General features: G+C 48.7%; 1 protein-coding gene and 1 pseudogene across 1 annotated transcript; one reads left to right on the top strand and one right to left on the bottom strand.

The window, feature by feature from the left end:
* Positions 1-8,748: 8,748 nt before the first annotated feature.
* On the bottom strand, positions 8,749-17,171 carry KRT74 (keratin 74). The gene is made up of 9 exons (XM_036299385.1): positions 16,660-17,171; positions 15,832-16,046; positions 15,336-15,396; positions 14,736-14,831; positions 14,056-14,220; positions 11,843-11,968; positions 9,876-10,096; positions 9,452-9,486; positions 8,749-8,972 (listed from the first exon to the last, which is right to left on the bottom strand). The coding sequence occupies exons 1-9, from the start codon at positions 17,128-17,130 to the stop codon at positions 8,779-8,781; spliced, it is 1,584 nt and encodes a 527-aa protein (XP_036155278.1). The 5' UTR covers positions 17,131-17,171; the 3' UTR covers positions 8,749-8,778.
* LOC118650892 lies at positions 11,607-13,597 on the top strand (annotated as a pseudogene).
* Positions 17,172-18,760: the final 1,589 nt, after the last annotated feature.

Genomic DNA, 18,760 nt, shown 5'->3' with positions numbered 1-18,760 from the left:
GGGTGGGTCCTGGTTCTCGCACATGACTGCATTGCTGCTGTGGCCCCTTTTCTTCCCCTGGAGATTGCCCTTGCCCAGAGATCGCTGCTGGGCCCTGTGACTCTTGGCTGCAGTGACCACAGGAGGGAGAATAATTTGGAGCCAGGCTGGAGTGGGGTTCTCTCTCACTTTGCTTAGGGGACCTGGATCCCTTTCCCCTGCCATTTTGTCTTCATGGCTCTTATTGAAACCATCAGAATTTCTATTTCCTACCTTCTCTCTTCATCCCTCCTCATCGCTCCTCTCCATCTTCTATCCATCCTTCCCCCTCTCTTTTGTCACCTCTCGTTCTATTGCTCCCCCACCTGCCTTCTTCCCAGGGGTCTTCCTGGGTCAGCATAGCCCAGGTCTGCACTCTCCTCCTCTCCCTCAGCCCTTAGCATGGTCTTGGTATGTGCTGGAAAGACAGTGACTCTGTGGGCAGCTGCCATGAAGTTCCTCTGAAGGCTGTGTCACATGTCATTTCAGTTTTTCTTTGTAAAGAAAGTAGAGGTTCTCTAGATCGAAGACCATCTAGTATACTTTTCCCTCCCTCCCTCCTCCTTCCCACTCTCCCCCTCTCTTATGTTCTCCCTTCAATAAACCTCTGTTGAGCCAAGTCTCTTGGCTTGATCCACTTGTCAAATATTTACTAGCTCTTACCAAGTGCTGAGGGGGGCAATGCAAAGTACCCTGCCCTCAAAGCACTTGGTTTCTGCATCCCTCCAAATACAGTGTTCCTGGGAAAAGCATCTCATCAAGCTATTAACAAGTCATTAACACCTTATCGTGAATTAATCAGATCCTGGCTATTAGGTATGAAACACCCAATGTTGTTGATGAGGATGATGATAGAACAGGAAGGAGGAGAGTTCTAGGCCACCCACAGGAAGGGTGGGCCCAGGTGGGGCTCCTGGGCTGCTTGTATTTTTTTGCTGGAAGGAAAGGGGGAGGGACAGAAGGAAACTCGGATAGGACCACAGTTCACTGAGGTTTCCAAGGCCCTTCCCAGGCCTTAACTGAGATTTAGGGAGACTCAGGGGCAAAATGAGACAGAGCCCCTTGCTTTGGGAGACCTCTTGGGGAAGGTGGAGGATGTGATCTATTATATTTTAGCTTCATTTCCCTTCATGCCTTTCCGGGGATCTCCCAACTTTCTAGGTGGGAATGAAATTCTGAGCGATGCTTAGCCAGGCATGGAAATGTCTGAGCTGCAGTTTAACTCCCTTGTGAAACAGTGGAAGGGAGTGTTTCCGAGCTACCAGAAACATCTAGCCCGGGCAGTCAAGGGAAAATTTAAATTGTGTATTAAATAAATTATATTTTGTATGTCTCTTGGTTTCATAGGCAAAATGTTTTATTTGGTTCGCACAATTTGTAACTTTGTAATTTCATTTCTACCTCTATGGTGATGATCACTTTGCCACATTTGGTGTGATCCCTTGGCCCCAGTAGGGACCCACTTGCACTCCCCTCAGTCTTCTGGGGTCTGAGAAGCCTCCAGAGAAGGTCTTGGAAAGTGATGGGCAAGAACATTTAGTCCAATCCAAGATGTAATTGCTGAGTGAGAAGAAAAGGGAATGCACAGAAGAGAGGCAAGACCTGAGGACACTGAGTCCAAAAGGACTGCCCAAAGGAAAGGGTTTGAATTCGAGTCCTTTAAAGGGAGAGGGCTTGGGTGGATGGGCAGAGAGGAAATGTGAAAATGGCCCAGACTGCCAGGAGAAAGGGTATTGAGGAAAGGACCCTCCGGGCTGAAGTCATCATATGAGTGAAGGGTGACCATGAGGGGAGGGACCCTAGGTCCCAAGCTGTACATGGGATAGGGCAAGTGGTAGGGGGCCACTGAGGGCTTGTGAGCCAGGCAGAGTCTGAGCCACACATGTTTGAGGAAGCAGAATCTAACTGCTGTGTGGGTAGGAGCAGGGGGTGGGGGTGGGGAGAGGCTGGAGGTGCTGAGAGAGAAGCAGGTAGTGTTCTAAGGAAATAATTGTCTCCAAAATTAGAGAGAATGAGCTGGGCGATTTGGATGACATCAGCTCAGGCCCTGCCAGCCCTCCTCAATGCGCAGACCCAGGAAAGGAGCATGTTGTATGTGAACACCCACAAGCCCCCTCCTCATGTCCCTGCATCCTCCTGGAGTTGCAGGCAGGCAGGGTGCTCAGCCCCAAGCCAGTTGGAGAGAGCACAGTCCCTGGGGAACGTGGCCACAATCAGAGCCGCTCATCTACGGGCAGGTCAGCTGTTCAGCAGGTTGGCAGCTGGCAAGGCCAAATGTGAGCTCACCCCAGAGGAGCTGGGATATAAGGGACAGAGGAGAGCCACCCCACCAGGCACTCAGCTCTGCTCCCATCCTGCAGTGTGGCTGCCAGGGGTGCCCCCCAAGGCAACCAGCCCCTCGCTCAGCTCTGAAGCTGGAGGCACCTCCTTTGAGCTTTGCTGACCATCTCCTTCCTCCATCCTCACTCCAAGCCTCCGGCAAAGTGTGTATCCTTGGGCTCTGAAGACCTAAGTCCTGGGCCTGCCGTGTGACCAAGGGAAGGTCTCGCAACTTCCTAAACCTCTGTTTCCACATCTCTAAGAAGGGGGATACTAATACCTATTCCACCTACTCCCCAAGGAGGATGGCAGGCAACTTGTAAATAATAATAATGGTGATGATGATAATAGTAGTAGTAGCTAACACACAGTGTGAGCTCTGCCAGGCACTGCTCTGAGCACTTCACCTATATTAGCTCATTTAATTCTCACAACAGCCTTATGAGGCAGGTACTGTTATTATCCCCACTTTACAGATGAAGATACTGAGGCACAGGAAGTTAGGTAACTTACTCAAGGTTGCACAGTTAGTGAGTAGCTGAGCCAGGATTCAACCAGGCAGCCTGCCTGCAATGTGTACTCTTAGTCTCTGTCTACACCATCCTGGCTTCCTCACGTACAAATGCCCAGTGCAGGTGCCTGCCCTATTCCAGGTGCACGTGCCCAACTCTAGCCTCCCACAAGCTCCAGTTCCGATTTCCTGCTGTCCTTCCTACATCTGCACCACAGTGTGGAAAACTGAGCTCACACTTCCTATCCCACATGGGCTCTGCCATGAAATGCGTGCTCACGGCCATCCTCCTAGGTCAGTGATGGCGAACCTTTTGAGCTCGGCGTGTCAGCATTTTGAAAAACCCTAACTTAACTCTGGTGCCGTGTCACAAATAGAAATTTTTTGATATTTGCAACCATAGTAAAACAAAGATTTATATTTTTGATATTTATTTTATATATTAAATGCCATTTAACAAAGAAAAATCAACCAAAAAAATGAGTTCGCATGTCACCTCTGACACGCGTGTCATAGGTTTGCCACCACTGTCCTAGGTGCTCCCCGCTCTTAGAAAGTCACCTGTCCTCTGTTGCCCCAGCTCCTCTGTATCTATCATCACTGCCATGGCCCAGGCTGCACCTGATCCTCTCTCCCTCTGCAGGAAATCCAGTATGCATTTGCAGTCAGTTCTCATTCCTCCTATCTGGATCCCTCCAACCACCAAATCTCTCTGGATTTATTTATGCTGGACATTTCAGATGAATGGACTCATACAATATGTGAGCCTTTGTGTCTGACTTCTTTCACTTAGCATAATGTTTTCAAGGTTTATCCACACTTGTGTATCAGTGTGTTAGTCCTTTTTATGACTAAACTAGAGGCCTGGAGCATGAAATTCATGCATAGGTGGGGTCCCTAGGCCTGGCTGGCATTCAGGGCTGATCAGGTTCCCCACCTCCCTGCCTCTTCCTTCCCTTGCCACCTGCTTCCACCGCCACCCACCCCCATTTTCCCATCCCAGCCCAGGGGCCCAGCCCTGATCAGGCAATCAGGGCTTGCCGGCTTGGGGGAGAAACTGGGAGGTTGGCCGGCAGGCCCCATCAGCAATCAGGCCCTGCAGGCGGGGGCAGCTCCTGCATTGAGTATCTTCCCTCTAGTGGTCAGTGCACATCATAGCGACTGGTCATTCCAGTCGTTCTGTAGTAACAGTCGCTTAGGCTTTTATATATATAGACTAGAGGACCACTGCACGAAATTCGTGCACTTGGGGGGGGGGCCCTCAGCCTGGCCTGCGCCATCTCACAGTCTGGGAGCCCTCAGGGGACGTCCCATTGATGGCTTAAGCCAGCAGTTGGACATCCTTAGAACTGCCATGGAGGCAGGAGAGGCTCCCACCACTGCCGCTGCACTCACCAGCCATGAGCTTGGCTTCGTGCTGATCACCAAGGGGCAGCTCCTATGTTGAGCATCTGCTCCCTGGTGGTCAGTGCACATCATAGAGACTGGTCGTTCTGCCATTCGGTCAATTTTCATATTAGCCTTTTATTATATAGGATAATATTCCATTGTATGAATATGCCACAATTTTTTTTATCCATTCATTTGTTGATGGACATCGGAGCTGTGTCATATTCCTTTCAGGCTCCTATAACACATACAATAGACTGGTGGCTTATAAACAACAGAAATTTATTTCTCACAGTTCTGTAGTTTGGGAAGTCCAAGATCAAGGTGCCAACATAGTTGCACTCTGGAGCAGGCCCTCTTCCTGGTTCATAGCCAGTGCATCTCACTATGTCCTTAGATGGTGGAAAGGGCTAGGGAGCTCTGCAGGGTCTCTTTTATCAGAACACTAATCCCATTCATGAGGACTCCTCTCATAACCTAAGCAACTCCCAAAGGCCCACCTCCTAATACCATCATCATCTTTAGGGGTTAGGATTTCAACATGTGACTTTTCGTAAGACATAAACATTCAGACTATAGCAGGCTGCTTCCACCTTTAGCTATCGTGAGCAGTGCTGCTATGAGCACACATGTACATGTATTTGTTTAAGCACTTGTTTTCAATTCTTTTGGATATGTATACTTAGGAGTAGAATTGTCTAATTTTATGAGGAACTTCCCAAGTGTTTTCCACAGTAGATGAACCATTTTACATTCCCAACAGCAATGTATAAATGTTCCAATTTCTCCATATCCTCACCAAAACTTTTTATTTTCCATTATTTTTTATTACAGCCATCGTACTGGGTGTGAAATGGTAGCGCACTGTGGTTTGGATTTACATTTCCTTGATGACTAATCATGTTGAGCATTTCTTCATGTGCTTGTTGACCATTTGTATGTTTTCTTTGAAGAAAGGTTCATTAGAGACCTTTGCTCATTTTTTAATTGGGCTGTTTGTCTTTTTTTGTTGAGTGGTAAGGGTTCTTTATGTATTTTAGATGCTACACCCTTTGCAGAGACATGGTTTGCAAATATTTTCTCATTCTGAAGGTTGTTTTTTCCCTTTCATAATAATGTCCTTTAATGTGCAGAAGTTTTTCATTTTGATGAAGTCCAATTTATCTATTTTCTCTTTTGTTGCTTGTGCCTTTGATGTTATATCTAAGAATTCTTTACCAAATTCAAGATCATGAAATTTATCCCTGTTTTTTTTTTCTAAGTGTATTATGGTTTTAGCTCTTATATTTAAGTGGTTGGTCCTATTTGAGTTAATTTTTGTATATGGTCTGAAGTAGGAGTCCCACTTCATTCCTTTGCATAAGGGTATCCAGTTGTCCCTGCACCATTTGTTGAAGAGACTGTTCTTTCCTCCACTTAATGGTCTTAGCACCCTTGTCAAAATGGTCATAGATGTATGGGTTTTACCTCACAAAATATTTTTAAACACATTGTGTGTAAGACCCTAAGAACACTAGCCTCTGGGTGTCTCTGTTGGGTGAAGCTCCGTTGAGTGTCTTCTAATTGCTAAGCCCAGCAATGAATAAGGCCAATCCTTGTCCTTACAGACCCCTGATGGTGATGGAATCAGTCATACAGACAGATCATTTCAATCACATGTGGAGATATCACAGTGGAGATGAACATCGGGCACTGCAAGGTTCTAGCCAATAAACACTCAGTTCAGCCTGGGGGTCCAGGAAGTCTTCCAGTACCTGAGCAGAATCTCAAAGGAGCAGTAAATGTCCAGGGAATAAAAGGTGTCAATGACAATCCATGTACAGAGACTGTGTAAGCATGAATGTCACCCAGCCAGATGACCCACCCCTAACTGGAAATTTCACTGGAGGTCTCCATAGAACAAGTAACCAGATACTTACCCTCCTAGACAGTATGGGTGCTCCCTCACTCCCCTGGGTTGCTCTCCAACCTAAGCTCCCACATACACCTGTTCCTTCTAGTCTCTGCCTTGCATGCTGAAGCTTGACCTATGGAACTGAAGTTGGTCACCACTGGGCCTGACTCCATGCTTTCCCCTTTTGGACTTCAAAAACACTTCCAAATGAGTCCTAAATCAAGAGCATGGTCACCACCCTGCACTTCTCAGGATCTTAAGCCCCAGATGATAAAGAATCTCCCCATTTCTGATGGGGATTAGCTGCAACCAGGAGAGCTGCCCTTCTGCCACTCTCAACATTCCAGCACAGGACACATTATCTCTGTCCCCCAAGATCATATCCATGTAACCTCTGGGTCCTTCACTGTGCATCCAGGGCTGGGCACAGCACTCAGGCCTCATAGTTCAGGGGTTAAAAGCGTGTCTGCATTGTGGCCCTGGAAGAGGCAATTTAATGGATGGTTCATGGATTCCACTAAAGCCTATTTCAAGAAGTGAATCCCATCTACTCTACCCCGAGCCCCTTTTACTGGGTCACTAGGAATTTGGCCTTTTGTGAAAGGCAGAGCATCCGTGCTAGGAAGGACTTTAGGGGTATTTGGTCCTGGAGTTCATGACCCAGGGAGTCCACTAATGGGCTTTGGGGGGTGGGCTGTGACCTCTGAACATGCAGACATAATTCTGTATACTTTCCAAGGAAAAAGGCCCATAGTTCCCATCAAATCTCAAAGGGGTCATGACCCATCAGGTTAAGAACCACTGATTTGGTCTGAGCATAGCAGGTGACTGGCTAGTGACCAAGCTGCAATAGAACCCCCGTAACTCCCAGCGCACTCACTGTTCTCCAATACCCACAGAGATGACCCAGAAACATCAAAGAGAGGCATTTGGTAAGAAAGCCCACCAGACTCCTGGAATCTTGTTCTTCCCAAGGTTTATTGCATCCTGGCACACACAGAAGAGGACCTCCTTAATACATGGAAGGCACAATGAGGTCAATGGAGGCAGCAGCTTGGGACCAGAGGCCCTGTCCTCACTAGGCCCCATCCCTGTTCCCCTGAGAGCTGTCAGAGGAACAACTGGGTGCATACTCATAACACAAGACAAATAAGAAAGCTGACTAATGGGCTGAATTCTTCCAGCCAAATCTGAAGGACTTGGAAACTCAATCAACCCCACTACCAATATCAAGAAATCTGAGCCCTCCCACCGCTCACCAAAACAAGTTCACAAAACCTGCACTCAAACCTACTGCAATAGTGTAATGTAAGTTCTCTCTCTGGGAATCTATGTGTCTATCTTTCTGATTATTTGATAAAACTCTCCTCCTTCTCCAGGAAGTCTTCCTTGCTTAGCTCCTCCATTCTGATCACTTCTCAGCATTACTGCACTGGGCTGCCATTCCCTGATTTGTATAAATGTGTGGCTTTGCATGTGTGTTCATATCTCCTATCAGCCTGACCTCACCACCAGAGAAGGCTGTTCTGGTCTGCCTCTAGCCTCCCAGAAGGTTTGTGCACGTGTGCTAGGTGGGGTACACTATCATTATGGGGTGGGCAATTTGGAGAGATTGACACACTGGCAGGAGTGCAGCTCTGACATTAATTGAGGGCAATTTATTGAATATACAGCAGACATTCAGTCATGACTCATACAAAGGAGGAACTGGGTGTTGCCATTCTTAGAAATATTTACATCAAAGGCCATGGCTTCTGGGCTGGGAGGTACCACCAGAAACAGATAAAGATTCCCTCGCCAAACACAACTCATAGCAAGAAGAACTGAGTCAGAAACTACGGCAGGACACAGCCCAGAGAGAAGACCAAAGATAAATCACAGCGCTTGACTAAAAGAGTCATGAATTTGACATTCCCTTTGTTAAACAGGCAGTGTTGTGCCATGGAAAGAACACAGACCCTGGGGTCAGCCTGATCTGGCTCATCTCCAGACCCTGGCACTTAGTGAGTGATGGAGACAAGTTCTGCAGCCTCTCAGAGAATGAGTCTTCTCATCTGTCCCAAGGATGCTGACTGCATCTTGCAGGAGGGATGAGAATGAAAGGCAAAGCATGTAGGGAGCTTGGCATGTAGTAGGTTCTTGACATGTGGAAGTAGCTATTACTGATAATAAAGGTAGTGGGTGGGGGGTGGGTGGGTGGCAGAAGATCCCCAGTTCTCCTTCATTTGGCCCTGTGACTATGGGCACAGCTGCTGTCTGAGACTATACACATTTTCTCCTGCTTAATGGAGTGGTTCTGCAAAGACCTTTTCCCCTCCCTGCTGACTCTTCTCCATCCTCTCCCTCTCCTTCCTCTCCTCTCTCTGTAGGGATGATCATAGCTAAGACCGAGAAGATAATTATAGCCAAGACCCCTGCCAGTTGAAGGCAGCAAAGAAAACGAGGAGTCACAAAATGCACACAGGACCTGAGGAAACAGGGAGGTGAGGGTTCCAATCAGAATTTGACAGTGAGACAAGCCATGGTTCAATGGCCCAGGGTTCTAGGCCTCGGGGTGGAGGATTGGGGTGTGGCAGGTGTCTTCAGGCAGGGCATGGGCAAGGGCATCTCTTCTCTGAGGTGCTGAAGCAAGGGGCCATGTGGCTCATCAAGTGTCTTTCCTGGCTGGGGCACTGACTGGGATGCTCTTGCCTTGAGAGTCCTTGGGTTCTGTCCCTGGTGCCCCTCTGGTCATGGTCTGCTCACTCCAGGTGCTGCCAGAGCTTCCCGCCGCACTGCTGGCACCAAGGGTGGTACTGGCAGAGGAGCCGAGGTGGTAGCTGCCTGCACTGCTGATGACGGCTGAGGAGGCAGAGCCAAGAGCAGGAAAGGAGTTCAGTAGAGTCCGTCAGCAGGTGAGCCATCCCCCTTAGTCCCACAGCAGCCCTCAGCATCAAGAAACACCACAAAGATGAAGCGAGACCCTCTGGTGAGCCCAGCATGGTATGAGGTGAGGGCCACTCAGGACAGACATGCTCCCTGCCCTCCTGGAGAGTCTCAGACCACCTGCTCCCAAGGCCATATTCTCGACCCTTTCTCTCAATGATGATGCCCAGGGGAGAGCTAGGGAGGACTGGGGTGGGCATTACTTCATTCACTGCTTCCATGGGACAAAAGGGGACTAGGTTTCCTTTGAAGCCAGAGAAGCTTCACAAGACATTTCCAGAAACTCCAAGCTAGGAGCAGACAGTGAGTGGAGAAGGAGCATCACCTTATCCTGGGGTCCCCGCCTTCCCATCCAACCAGGATCCCCACCCAACCCAGCTCTCAGGGATACTTACAGATGCTCACAGAGGACGGATTCTCACCGGACATTCTGAAGGACAGAAAGTTAGAGGAGAAAACCTCAGGGGGTGTGTCTAGATTCAGCTAAGCCTTAGCGGGCTCCTCCTTTTATATGTATATTGTTTTAATTCAACCTTATAACAACCCATAAGATGCAGCTCATAATCCTCATTTTATAGATGAGAAAACAGAGACCTGGGGACAGTAGTGATTTACCAGAACCAAACAGCTGTAAGTGGCAAAGCTAGCAATTAAACCCAGGTCTCTCTGACCCCACTGGCTCTTTCCACAGCACCACCGACCACCTGTGCTTCATGGCGCTCCCAACTGACCTTCCCTTACAGGAGGCTTCCAAACGGCCCTCATCCTAGCGGAGAGCCACCCACAGCCCCTTCTCCCTTGGCACCTTTGCCCCCTCACCGGCACTCCTCGCCCTCTAGCAGCTTGCGGTAGGTGGCGATCTCCATATCCAGGGCCAGCTTCAGGCTCATGAGCTCCTGGTACTCGCGCAGCATCCGGGCCAGCTCCTCCTTGCCCTGGTGCAGGGCAGCCTCCAGCTCGTCCAGCTTGGCCCGGGCATCCTTCAGGGCGCTGTCCCCCTTCTGCTCGGCATTGGTGATGGCCATCTCCAGGTTGGCACACTGAAAGGCAAAAAATGGGGAGATCTTCAGAACACAACAAACTTTTTAGATCTTAAAGGTTAGGTAGCATAACCCCCTCACTTTACAGATGAGGCTCAAGTGACAAAAGGGAATAGCTGCAGAGCCAACACCAGACGCTGGGTCTCCCCTACTTTCTGTTGCAGATGGATATTTAAAGTTGTGAAAAGCTGTCAGAGTGGTTGCCTTTCAGGAATGCAAACTTTTCGATGTTGGAAAAGTTGTCTAAGGGCTGGGGTTGAAGCCACCAATGGCTGTAGGTTCCACGTATGCCAGGTCCAGAGAATTGTGCTGAGACCCAGCCAGGATGCCTCTAAGGATCAAATAACACACCAGTTGCCATTGTGATAGGATTTCTGCCTGTAAGACAGCTCTCATTGGAGACCCGTTCTACCATTTAGCAATAAGAGTGAGCACTCTGTGAGGATGGTCTGTCTATCAGTGGTTCTCAACCTTCCTAATGCCATGACCCTTTAATACAGTTCCTCATGTTGTGGTGACCCCCAATTTCATTGTTACAAATTGAACATAATTAAAGCATAGTGATCAATCACAAAAACAATATGTAATTATATATGTGTTTTCTGATGGTCTTAGGCGACCCCTGTGAAAGGGTTGTTCGACCCCCAAAGGGGTCTCGACCCACAGGCTGAGAACCACTGATCTAGACGGTCCCCAAGTCTGGCCTGAAATTAGGCCTATGGCCGCAGAAACTGGGCTCTGATGAACATCTGGCAGCCCTGTGATGACAGGTGCTAACGGAGGAGGAGCAGTCCGTGGAGCCTGTGTCTGGTGGGGAAGGTTGTGAGGTGTGGGGAGGAGCGTGGGCTCTGGTCTTTCAGTTTGGCAAGCCTGTCACTAGCAGAGTTGACCTGGTTCTCTGGGGAGAACACAGGAAGGATTTGCCACCCCTTAAAATCATCTTCCCACTGACACAGTGCTTAAGGTTTGCTGCTTCCAAGTAAGACAGGATCCTTCCGGTGAAATAGAAACGGTACTTCGGCATAGGACAGGGGACCCGGAGGGCTTCATCTGCTGTCAATCTCACTCAGCCACCATGAACCTGTCTCACCCTGAGGGGCCCTGAATGCACACCCCACACATCCCACCTGTATTGTGTGTCTAGTGGGAGGAAGAGGCATGGGGGCTGCCCTCAGAGGGTCACACTTGAAGGAGGCATGGGCCAGGTTCATTGCACACAGAAAAAAATCTGAGAAAGAGGGGAAAGGAAGGAAAAAACCTGGATTCTAATCCTGGCTCTATTAATAACCAGCTGGGGTCCTGGCTGGGTAGCACAGTTGATTGGAGTGTCATCCTGCTATGACAAGGTTGCAGATTTGATCCCCGGTCAGGGCACAAACAAGAATCAACCAATGAATGCATAAATAAATAGAACAGCAAATCATTGTTTCTCTCTCTCTCTCTCTCTCACATACATACACATACACAGCAATCAATAAAAATTTTTTTAAAAACATAACAAGTTGGGGATCCTGGATAAGTCACTTCCCTCTCCAGCCCAGGAGTCAGATGAAATAAGCTCAAGGCTCCTCCCAATTCTGAGCAGGTGCCTGCTCTGACAGTGGGTGGGAAGGAGGGAGAGTGGATGGCTGAGGAGCTCCTAAGCCCAGGTGGGGGAGATTTGCTTTTTACTGAAGGGTGGGCTCCAATTTGTCCACCGCAGAGGGTGAGATTGACCCTGGTGTTCTCTGTGTGGTTGCTGCCCACCTGCTTCCTCACATTGACAGTCTCACAGCGGATCCTCTGCACGAGCCGGTTCAGCTCTGACATCTCGTTCTTGGTCTTCTTAAGGTCGTCGCCGTGCCGGCCAGCTGCCAGCTGCAGCTCCTGGATCTGGTTTCCCAGAGATAGGAAGTTGGTGATAAGACAGGACTGCTCAATCCATTCAAGGTAGGAGAAGGGTCCCAAGTAAACATTTCCACCCCTGAAATGAGCCAGGGGAGGTGGCTCCAGAGCAGAAGGTGATGGAGACAGGACCTGAGCATCCTTCTAGCTGTTTGGTGATGGTTCTGACCAAGAAGTCCACCTGCTTCTCTAAGCAGAACCTGTTTGCTGGGCCTAACCTCCCTTCTCATCACCCTGCATACAGTCTTGGGTTGGATAAAGGAAAAGGCAGTTCGTATTATTTGTTAAGCACTTCCAAAATATAAGAAGAGCTCTGACTCTTTCCACTCATTTAGTACTTCTATGTAGAGGCATCTTTTAAAAGCTAGGTTCTATTCAGGTTCAGGTTCAGGTTCTGTTCAGCTATGAACAGGATAGGAGAGAGGTCCCTGCTCACATGAACCATACATTGTCCTGCAGCCCTTTCATGTAGACAGGAAGCCGAGGACAGCACATATCCCTGGGGTGATGTGATTTGGGGCACAGGACTTGTAGCTCAAATCTTTCCCTCTCCCCTTGGCCAGTTCTTCAGAGAAGAGGGGCTGATGTGGCTATGGATGGAGAAAGTGAACCTGTATCCTTGCTGTTCTTGGGCTTTAATGACTGTGAAAAGGAGTGCTAGAACTGACAGGAGTGAGCGCTGAGAGCCCAGGTAAGGCTCTTCTCAGTGACAGCCCCAAGGGTTTTACTCCAAAGCATAGCTCCTCTTACTTAGAAGGCATCTAGAACTCTCCTCTTGGAAGCCCTCCCTCACTGATCAGAAAAGAGCTCCTGGCCTTTTTGCCCTCTGAACGCCACCACCACGGTGGTTGACAAGAATGAGCGCCTTATGCAAGGCAACAAAAAGGGAGCCAAGAAGAAAGTGGTTAATCTATTTTCTAAGAAAAATTGGTATGATGTGAAAGCACCAACTATATTCAACATAAGAATATTGGGAAAACACTAGTCACAAGAACTCAAGGAACCCAAATCGCATCTGATGGTATCAAGGGTCGTGTTTTTGAAGTGACACTAGCTGATCTGCAGAATGATGAATTTGCATTTAGAAAATTGAAGCTAATTACTGAGAATGTTCAGGACAAAAACTGCCTGACTAATTTCCACGGAATGGCTCTTACCCGTGACAAAATACGTTCCATGGTCAATAAATGGCAGGCCATGATTGAAGCGCGTGATGTCAAGACTACCAGTGAGTGTTTGCTTCATCTATTCTGTGTTGGTTTTACTAAACACAACAATCAGATTAGGAAGACCTATTATGCTCAGGATAGACAGGTCCACCAAATCTGGAAGAAGATGATGGAATTCATGACCCTAGAGGTGCAAAAGACTTAAAAGAAGGGGTCAATTAATTTGAGATAGCATTGGAAAAGACAGTAAAGACTTGACAATCTATTTATCCTCTCCATGATGTCTTTGTTAGAAAGTCAAATTCTGAAGAAGCCCAAGTTTGGATTGTAAAAACTTATGGAACTTCATGGTGAAGGCAGAAGTTCTGGAAAAGCTACTGGGGATGAGCCAAGTGTTAAAGTTGATTGAGCTGATAGATGTAAGTTCCCCCTCCAAGGATCTATTTAAAATTCAGACTTTTAATGTGACAAATAAAAAAATCCTATTAGTTATTTTTTTAAATGAAAGAAAATAGCTCTAGGCTTCCTCTTCTTCATATCTGCCCACCCCAGCTCACCCATATGCACTGTGCTTTATATCTGTTACACTCCTTCTGCTCCGTGGCAACATGTCCCACCTCCTAGAAATACCTTTGTTTTATAACAAGAACACCTCACTTTTTTCTTCCAACAGAGGATTGCCTATCCTCTGTTGGATATGCCCATCCATGCCATTTTTTAAAAATTATCTTTGATAATGGCCTCTGCCAATGATTCTTTTTGGGTAGAATGTCGTTAAGCCATTGGTAATAACCCCTTTTTCATTCAGCATATCTCCAAAGATATTTCTCCCATTCACTGGTGGAGGTGTACCTTCCCAAGAAAGAAGGGCTGGTGGAGAAAGGAGATCCCCACCCCAGTGCCCACCTTGCTCTGGTACAAGGCCTCAGCCTCGGCCTTGCTCTTCAGGGCAATCTTTTCATACTGGGCGCGGACCTCAGCAATGATGCTGTCCAAGTTCAGGTCCCGGTTGTTGTCCATGGACAGGATAATGGAGGTCTCACTGGCATGAGTCTGGATCTGGGCTATCTCCTAAGTTGAGAAGTGAGGACAGAGTCAGGGTCCCCCAACTTCTCTCCTGTGCTCATCAGTCTCTAGGCCTGCAGCCCTGGAAGAACGGGCTAAGGAAGTACCTGATGGAGATCTGTCTGTGGAGCCGAGGGAGAAGGCTCACAGGAGCAGGACACCCTCTGTACCCCCCAAGGCTCCCCCCTCCACTACACAGGCAACAGGTAGTGGGAGAAATTTCCTATGATTTACAGACACAAGAATTTTTGCTTTAGCAGGACTTCATGGGGTCGTTTTTTTTCTGCCTGTGAGCAAGGTCACTTTATAGGCTCAGATGAGATCGTCTCCTGTGTCTATGGGCTCTGGGGACCAGGATTCTACACTGTCATGGTCTCCCAGTGCAGGGTCTTGCACTTTTCCATCAAAACAGCCTTCATACTGTTTATCCTAAATCCCTCCTATTGGCATCTCCCTGGAAGAGCCAGATGATATTCTCAGCTGGAGAGAGGTGGGATGGGGAAGGGGAGGAATGTCCTTACCGCATCGTACAGACACTTGAGGAACTTGATGTCTTTTTCCAGAGAGTCCACTTTGGCCTGGAGCTCCACCTTGACCATGTAGGCTGCATCTGCATCCTGCCAAGAGGCACCAAAGCCATTGGTCAATACAACCCCCCTCCCATCAGCTGTCTTGTCCCTGCCCCAAAGCCATCTGATTTCCTGTGTTTTGCCCACAAAGGAAAACACATTGATGAATACAATCACTCAATATTGCTTTTCTCTCAGACTCACTGAATCTTTGGGAATAGGAAAAGGAGAATGAGGCCTACTTGTTCTCTGCTACACCTGGAGAAAACAAAGCCCAGGGAGGTGGGGTGAGTTTCTTCAAGTCACACAGGAAGGCTGAACTGAACCAAAGTTTCCCAATTCCCAGACCAGAAGTCTCTCCTGACTGACTCTGTCCATTTCCTGGATGTATGCCCTGTCTCTTCAATTTGCTGGAGACCAGAACTATATATGACTCCATCCCCATTCAGGCACCAGCCCCTCCCCCAAGAGACCTGGGCTGAAATACTGAGCAGAGTTGGTTAGGATGGGGTGTAAGAGAGACCAGAGTCTTTAGGCTCTTCTCTCTCTTACCTTCTTGAGCACCACAAACTCATTCTCAGCTCCTGTGCGCCGATTAATCTCCACCTCATACCTGTGGGCCAGGAAAGAAGATAGCAGAGGCCTCAGTCCCAACAGCCAAGTAGCCTTGTCTTCCCTCTGATTGAGCAAGTGCTCAGGATATAAAGTCCCCACAAGCTCTCCTAAAGGTGAGCAGTGCAGAAGCTGGTGGTGGCAGTGCTATGTCCCTGAGTTACCTCATCTACATTCCACTTGCTGGAAAATATTCAGGTGTCTATTATGCTCCCCAAACTGGCCACTGAACCAGTCAGGGAATCAATGAGCATAGGAACTTTTCCTATCAACCAGATAGGAAGGTATCAAACAGGGTCTTTCCCCCACAACCAGAGAAGGGGTGTGAGCACTGACCCTGGTGCTTGCTCCTTTCCCTCCTAAAGTGGCTCAAAAATTGGCTGAGCCCAGGAGCTTCTGGGAACATGACCCATGATCTTTGGTGGTACCTGCTCACCTCTTCTTGTAGTCCTCCACCAGGACCCGCATGCTCTTCAGCTCTGAGTCCAGCCTCACCCTGTCCCCTGACAATGTCTCCAGCTGCTTCCGTAGGGTGCTGATGTAGCCCTCCAGGATGGGCTCCAGGTTCTTCTGACAGTTGCTCAGGTCCAGCTGCTGCAACAACTCCCACTTGGTCTCCAGCACCTGGTTCTGCTGTTCCAAGAACCGCACCTGCACCCATAATAAATGCTATCATGTCCCATGGACTTACACCATTGACTCCCCAGGTTATGTAGATTTTTCCTAAAGTCATTTGACTCAAGTCCTGACTCTACTCATGAAATTCCATATAAAATAGACCCTTTGCATGCTCATTCCACAGCCTTCTGGACAAAATCAGTCACTGAAAAAGGTGAGTCCATAGCTTTCTTCTGTCACCTGAGCCAGCACCCAGGAGATGCTCTTCCTTGTGTCTGTACATGTTTCTTCTGTACCATGAGCCCTTCCCCTAAATAATGCTGAGTCTGTTAACCCCTTGTCTTCTTTAAAGAGCTGGAGGTTCATCCACCATCCTTCAGAAAACCATCACTTCTTTCTCATGGTTTCTAAATGGCTACCCTTTACCCAGTTTCCCACCCTTCTCTGTAAAATCCCCAAAGAGAGCAATACATACATTTATTTCTTTGTGCTACCTAGCTTCCAGGCCTGTTTTCTCTGTTATGATCAGGGAGTCCTTCTAGGGTCCAGCTGCCACCTTTCCATTTGCAATGCCCTGTCCACTCCCAGGCAGCAGGAACCACTCATATCTTACTCAACTGTCTTATCCTCCTCCTATGAGACCTACCTTATCGATGAAGGAGGCAAACTTATTGTTCAGCGCCTTGATCTGTTCTCGCTCCTGGGCACGTACTTTCTGGATCTTGGGGTCCAGCTCCACATTCAGGGGTGCTAGGAGGCTCTTGTTGACAGTGACCTGGTGGATGCCCCCAGGTAGGCACATGGATGGGCACACAGGCCCCAGGGCAACACTACCGAACATGCTGCCAGCAAAGCCAGGGGCCCGGCCTCCTCCATACCCAGAGCCGGGCCAGAAGCTATAACCTCCAGTCCGAACATCACCACCAGCCACATGGAGGGAACTACATCCATCCCCTCTGAGACTGTAGAGGCTCCGACTGCCGAAGCCGGCCCCAGCTCCTTTGCCAGCCCCGTGGTGAGAAGCCACACTGCCCACAGCCTTCCTCAGCACCACTGCCGAGTACCCACTGAAGCCACGCTTGTCACCACCAGACTTGATGCTCAGTTGCCGACTCATGATGGGAGAGAGGGAGTTGACAGAGCTGGAGAACAGCAGTCACCAACAGATAGAGAATACGAAGGGACACCCACAGCTCTGGCTCCTTTTATCCTGCCGAGCCCTGGACACCGGAAAAGGGCGTCTCTCCACCGTATCCTTTCCTCCTGCTAAAGGGCCAGGGGCCATGGACAATTTGTGGAACAGAGATCGCAAGCCCTTTGCTGCAACAAAGCACCTCTGATAGCGAGCAGAATATGCTGCCCTTGCAGACTGGAGGGGTCTAATAGACGTTTATCTGTGCTCCTAATTAGGGACCTGCAGAGTTATCCCCTTCACAGATCTCCTACCTTCACTTTTCCTGTGCTGCCTCCCTCTAGCTTATCTATTACCAAGGAGCAGGGGAAAGGCCTGCTTTGTCCACGGGGGCTCAGCCCAAACCCCCAGGTTCCTCCCCAGAGGCCCCATCTCCCTATAATCTGATCTTATTGAGGAGCTGGGATGTCCATGCTGAGGATGGAGAGACTGGAAAAGGACATGGTGGGTCTTCAAAGATCTGGACCCAAGAAAAAAGTCCCAGGGGCCACTCTAAGGACCACAGCTGTCCAGCAATGGAACAGACATCAGGAAAATAGTGGAAATGACTGTATGGCCCCCAGCAGTGGTGCTGTCTGGGGCTTTCTGTCCTGGGCAGGGCCTAGGTAGTGGATATTGCCTTTTCAACAGTGAGAACCTTTCCAGGGAACTGGAGGTTCTTCCACTGAATATTTTTCTCCTGGACAGGGTAAGCTCTTCCATTCTAGGAGGTCGGGCCATAGAGCAGCCTCAGGAGCTGGGACATTCGCTCTTCTCTCTCTGGGGATAACATCTGTCCTCGCACTCCCTAGGGAAACACTCCATGCCCAGTGTCCAAGGTACAGAAGACCCTGAGGCTCACTCCTGGGTTCAGGGTGGGCTGTTCTGCTAGTTTCCTGATCACTTTAGGAAGCCACTCAATCTTAGATCAGAAAAGCCAGTTCTTTACAATAAAGTTCAGGTAGTCCTAGGAAAGGGCGATGATACGTTAAAAATGCTAAAAATTATTTCAAAAACAGGCACCTGGTAGCTGCCCTAATGCAGGACTCTGACCACTTCTATAACTAAATTGGGGAGCCTGGAGCCATTGGGATAGCCAGAGGGTAGTAGACAACTGCTGTGGCTGCTGGAGAAGGGAAACGGGGAGACAGTGAGCTGGGTACCAGGATGCCTATACGCCTGGCTGCCTCAGAGGGTTTTCCCTTTATCGTGTTCTCCTCTCAGCCAGAGGCAGCGGTGGAAGCTCCTTCTCCAGGAACCCTGCCTCTCAACCTTCCTGGCAGGGCCGAGCATGAGAGAGCATGAGAGGGCATAACTGAAGTGGGTTCTTGCACTTTTCTAAACCAGATTGTGTGTGAGCCTGGTGTTCTGAATATCAACAAACTATAGTGAGTCCCTTGACTGGGAATGACTAATGTATGGCTCCAGCCCTCAAGGAACCTGAAGATCAATGAACAGAATTCATAAAAAGAATTTAAATCTGGGGCCAAAGCTCCAGAATAACAGGAAAGAATTGTGAACAGGGATTAGAGGTGTGCAGGGGAGGAGGGGCTAATTGTGATTGGCATTTTAGGGG

Source organism: Myotis myotis, unplaced genomic scaffold (genome assembly GCF_014108235.1).
Source record: "Myotis myotis isolate mMyoMyo1 unplaced genomic scaffold, mMyoMyo1.p scaffold_m19_p_3, whole genome shotgun sequence".
Taxonomy (NCBI): domain Eukaryota; kingdom Metazoa; phylum Chordata; class Mammalia; order Chiroptera; family Vespertilionidae; genus Myotis; species Myotis myotis.
Note: the sequence above shows the minus strand (reverse complement) of the source record. Positions and strands in the feature narration are given on the sequence as shown.

Excerpts from the sequence above, each read along its gene's own strand:
- KRT74 (XM_036299385.1), bottom strand. The coding sequence starts at position 17,130 with ATGAGTCGGCAACTGAGCATCAAGTCTGGTGGTGACAAGCGTGGCTTC. Across the intron at positions 15,397-15,831 it reads GTGGAGGACTACAAGAAGAG|GTATGAGGTGGAGATTAATC; the intron begins GTGAGCAGGTAC and ends CCTGGCCCACAG. Across the intron at positions 9,487-9,875 it reads CTAGAGGGCGAGGAGTGCCG|AATGTCCGGTGAGAATCCGT; the intron begins GTGAGGGGGCAA and ends TCTGTCCTTCAG.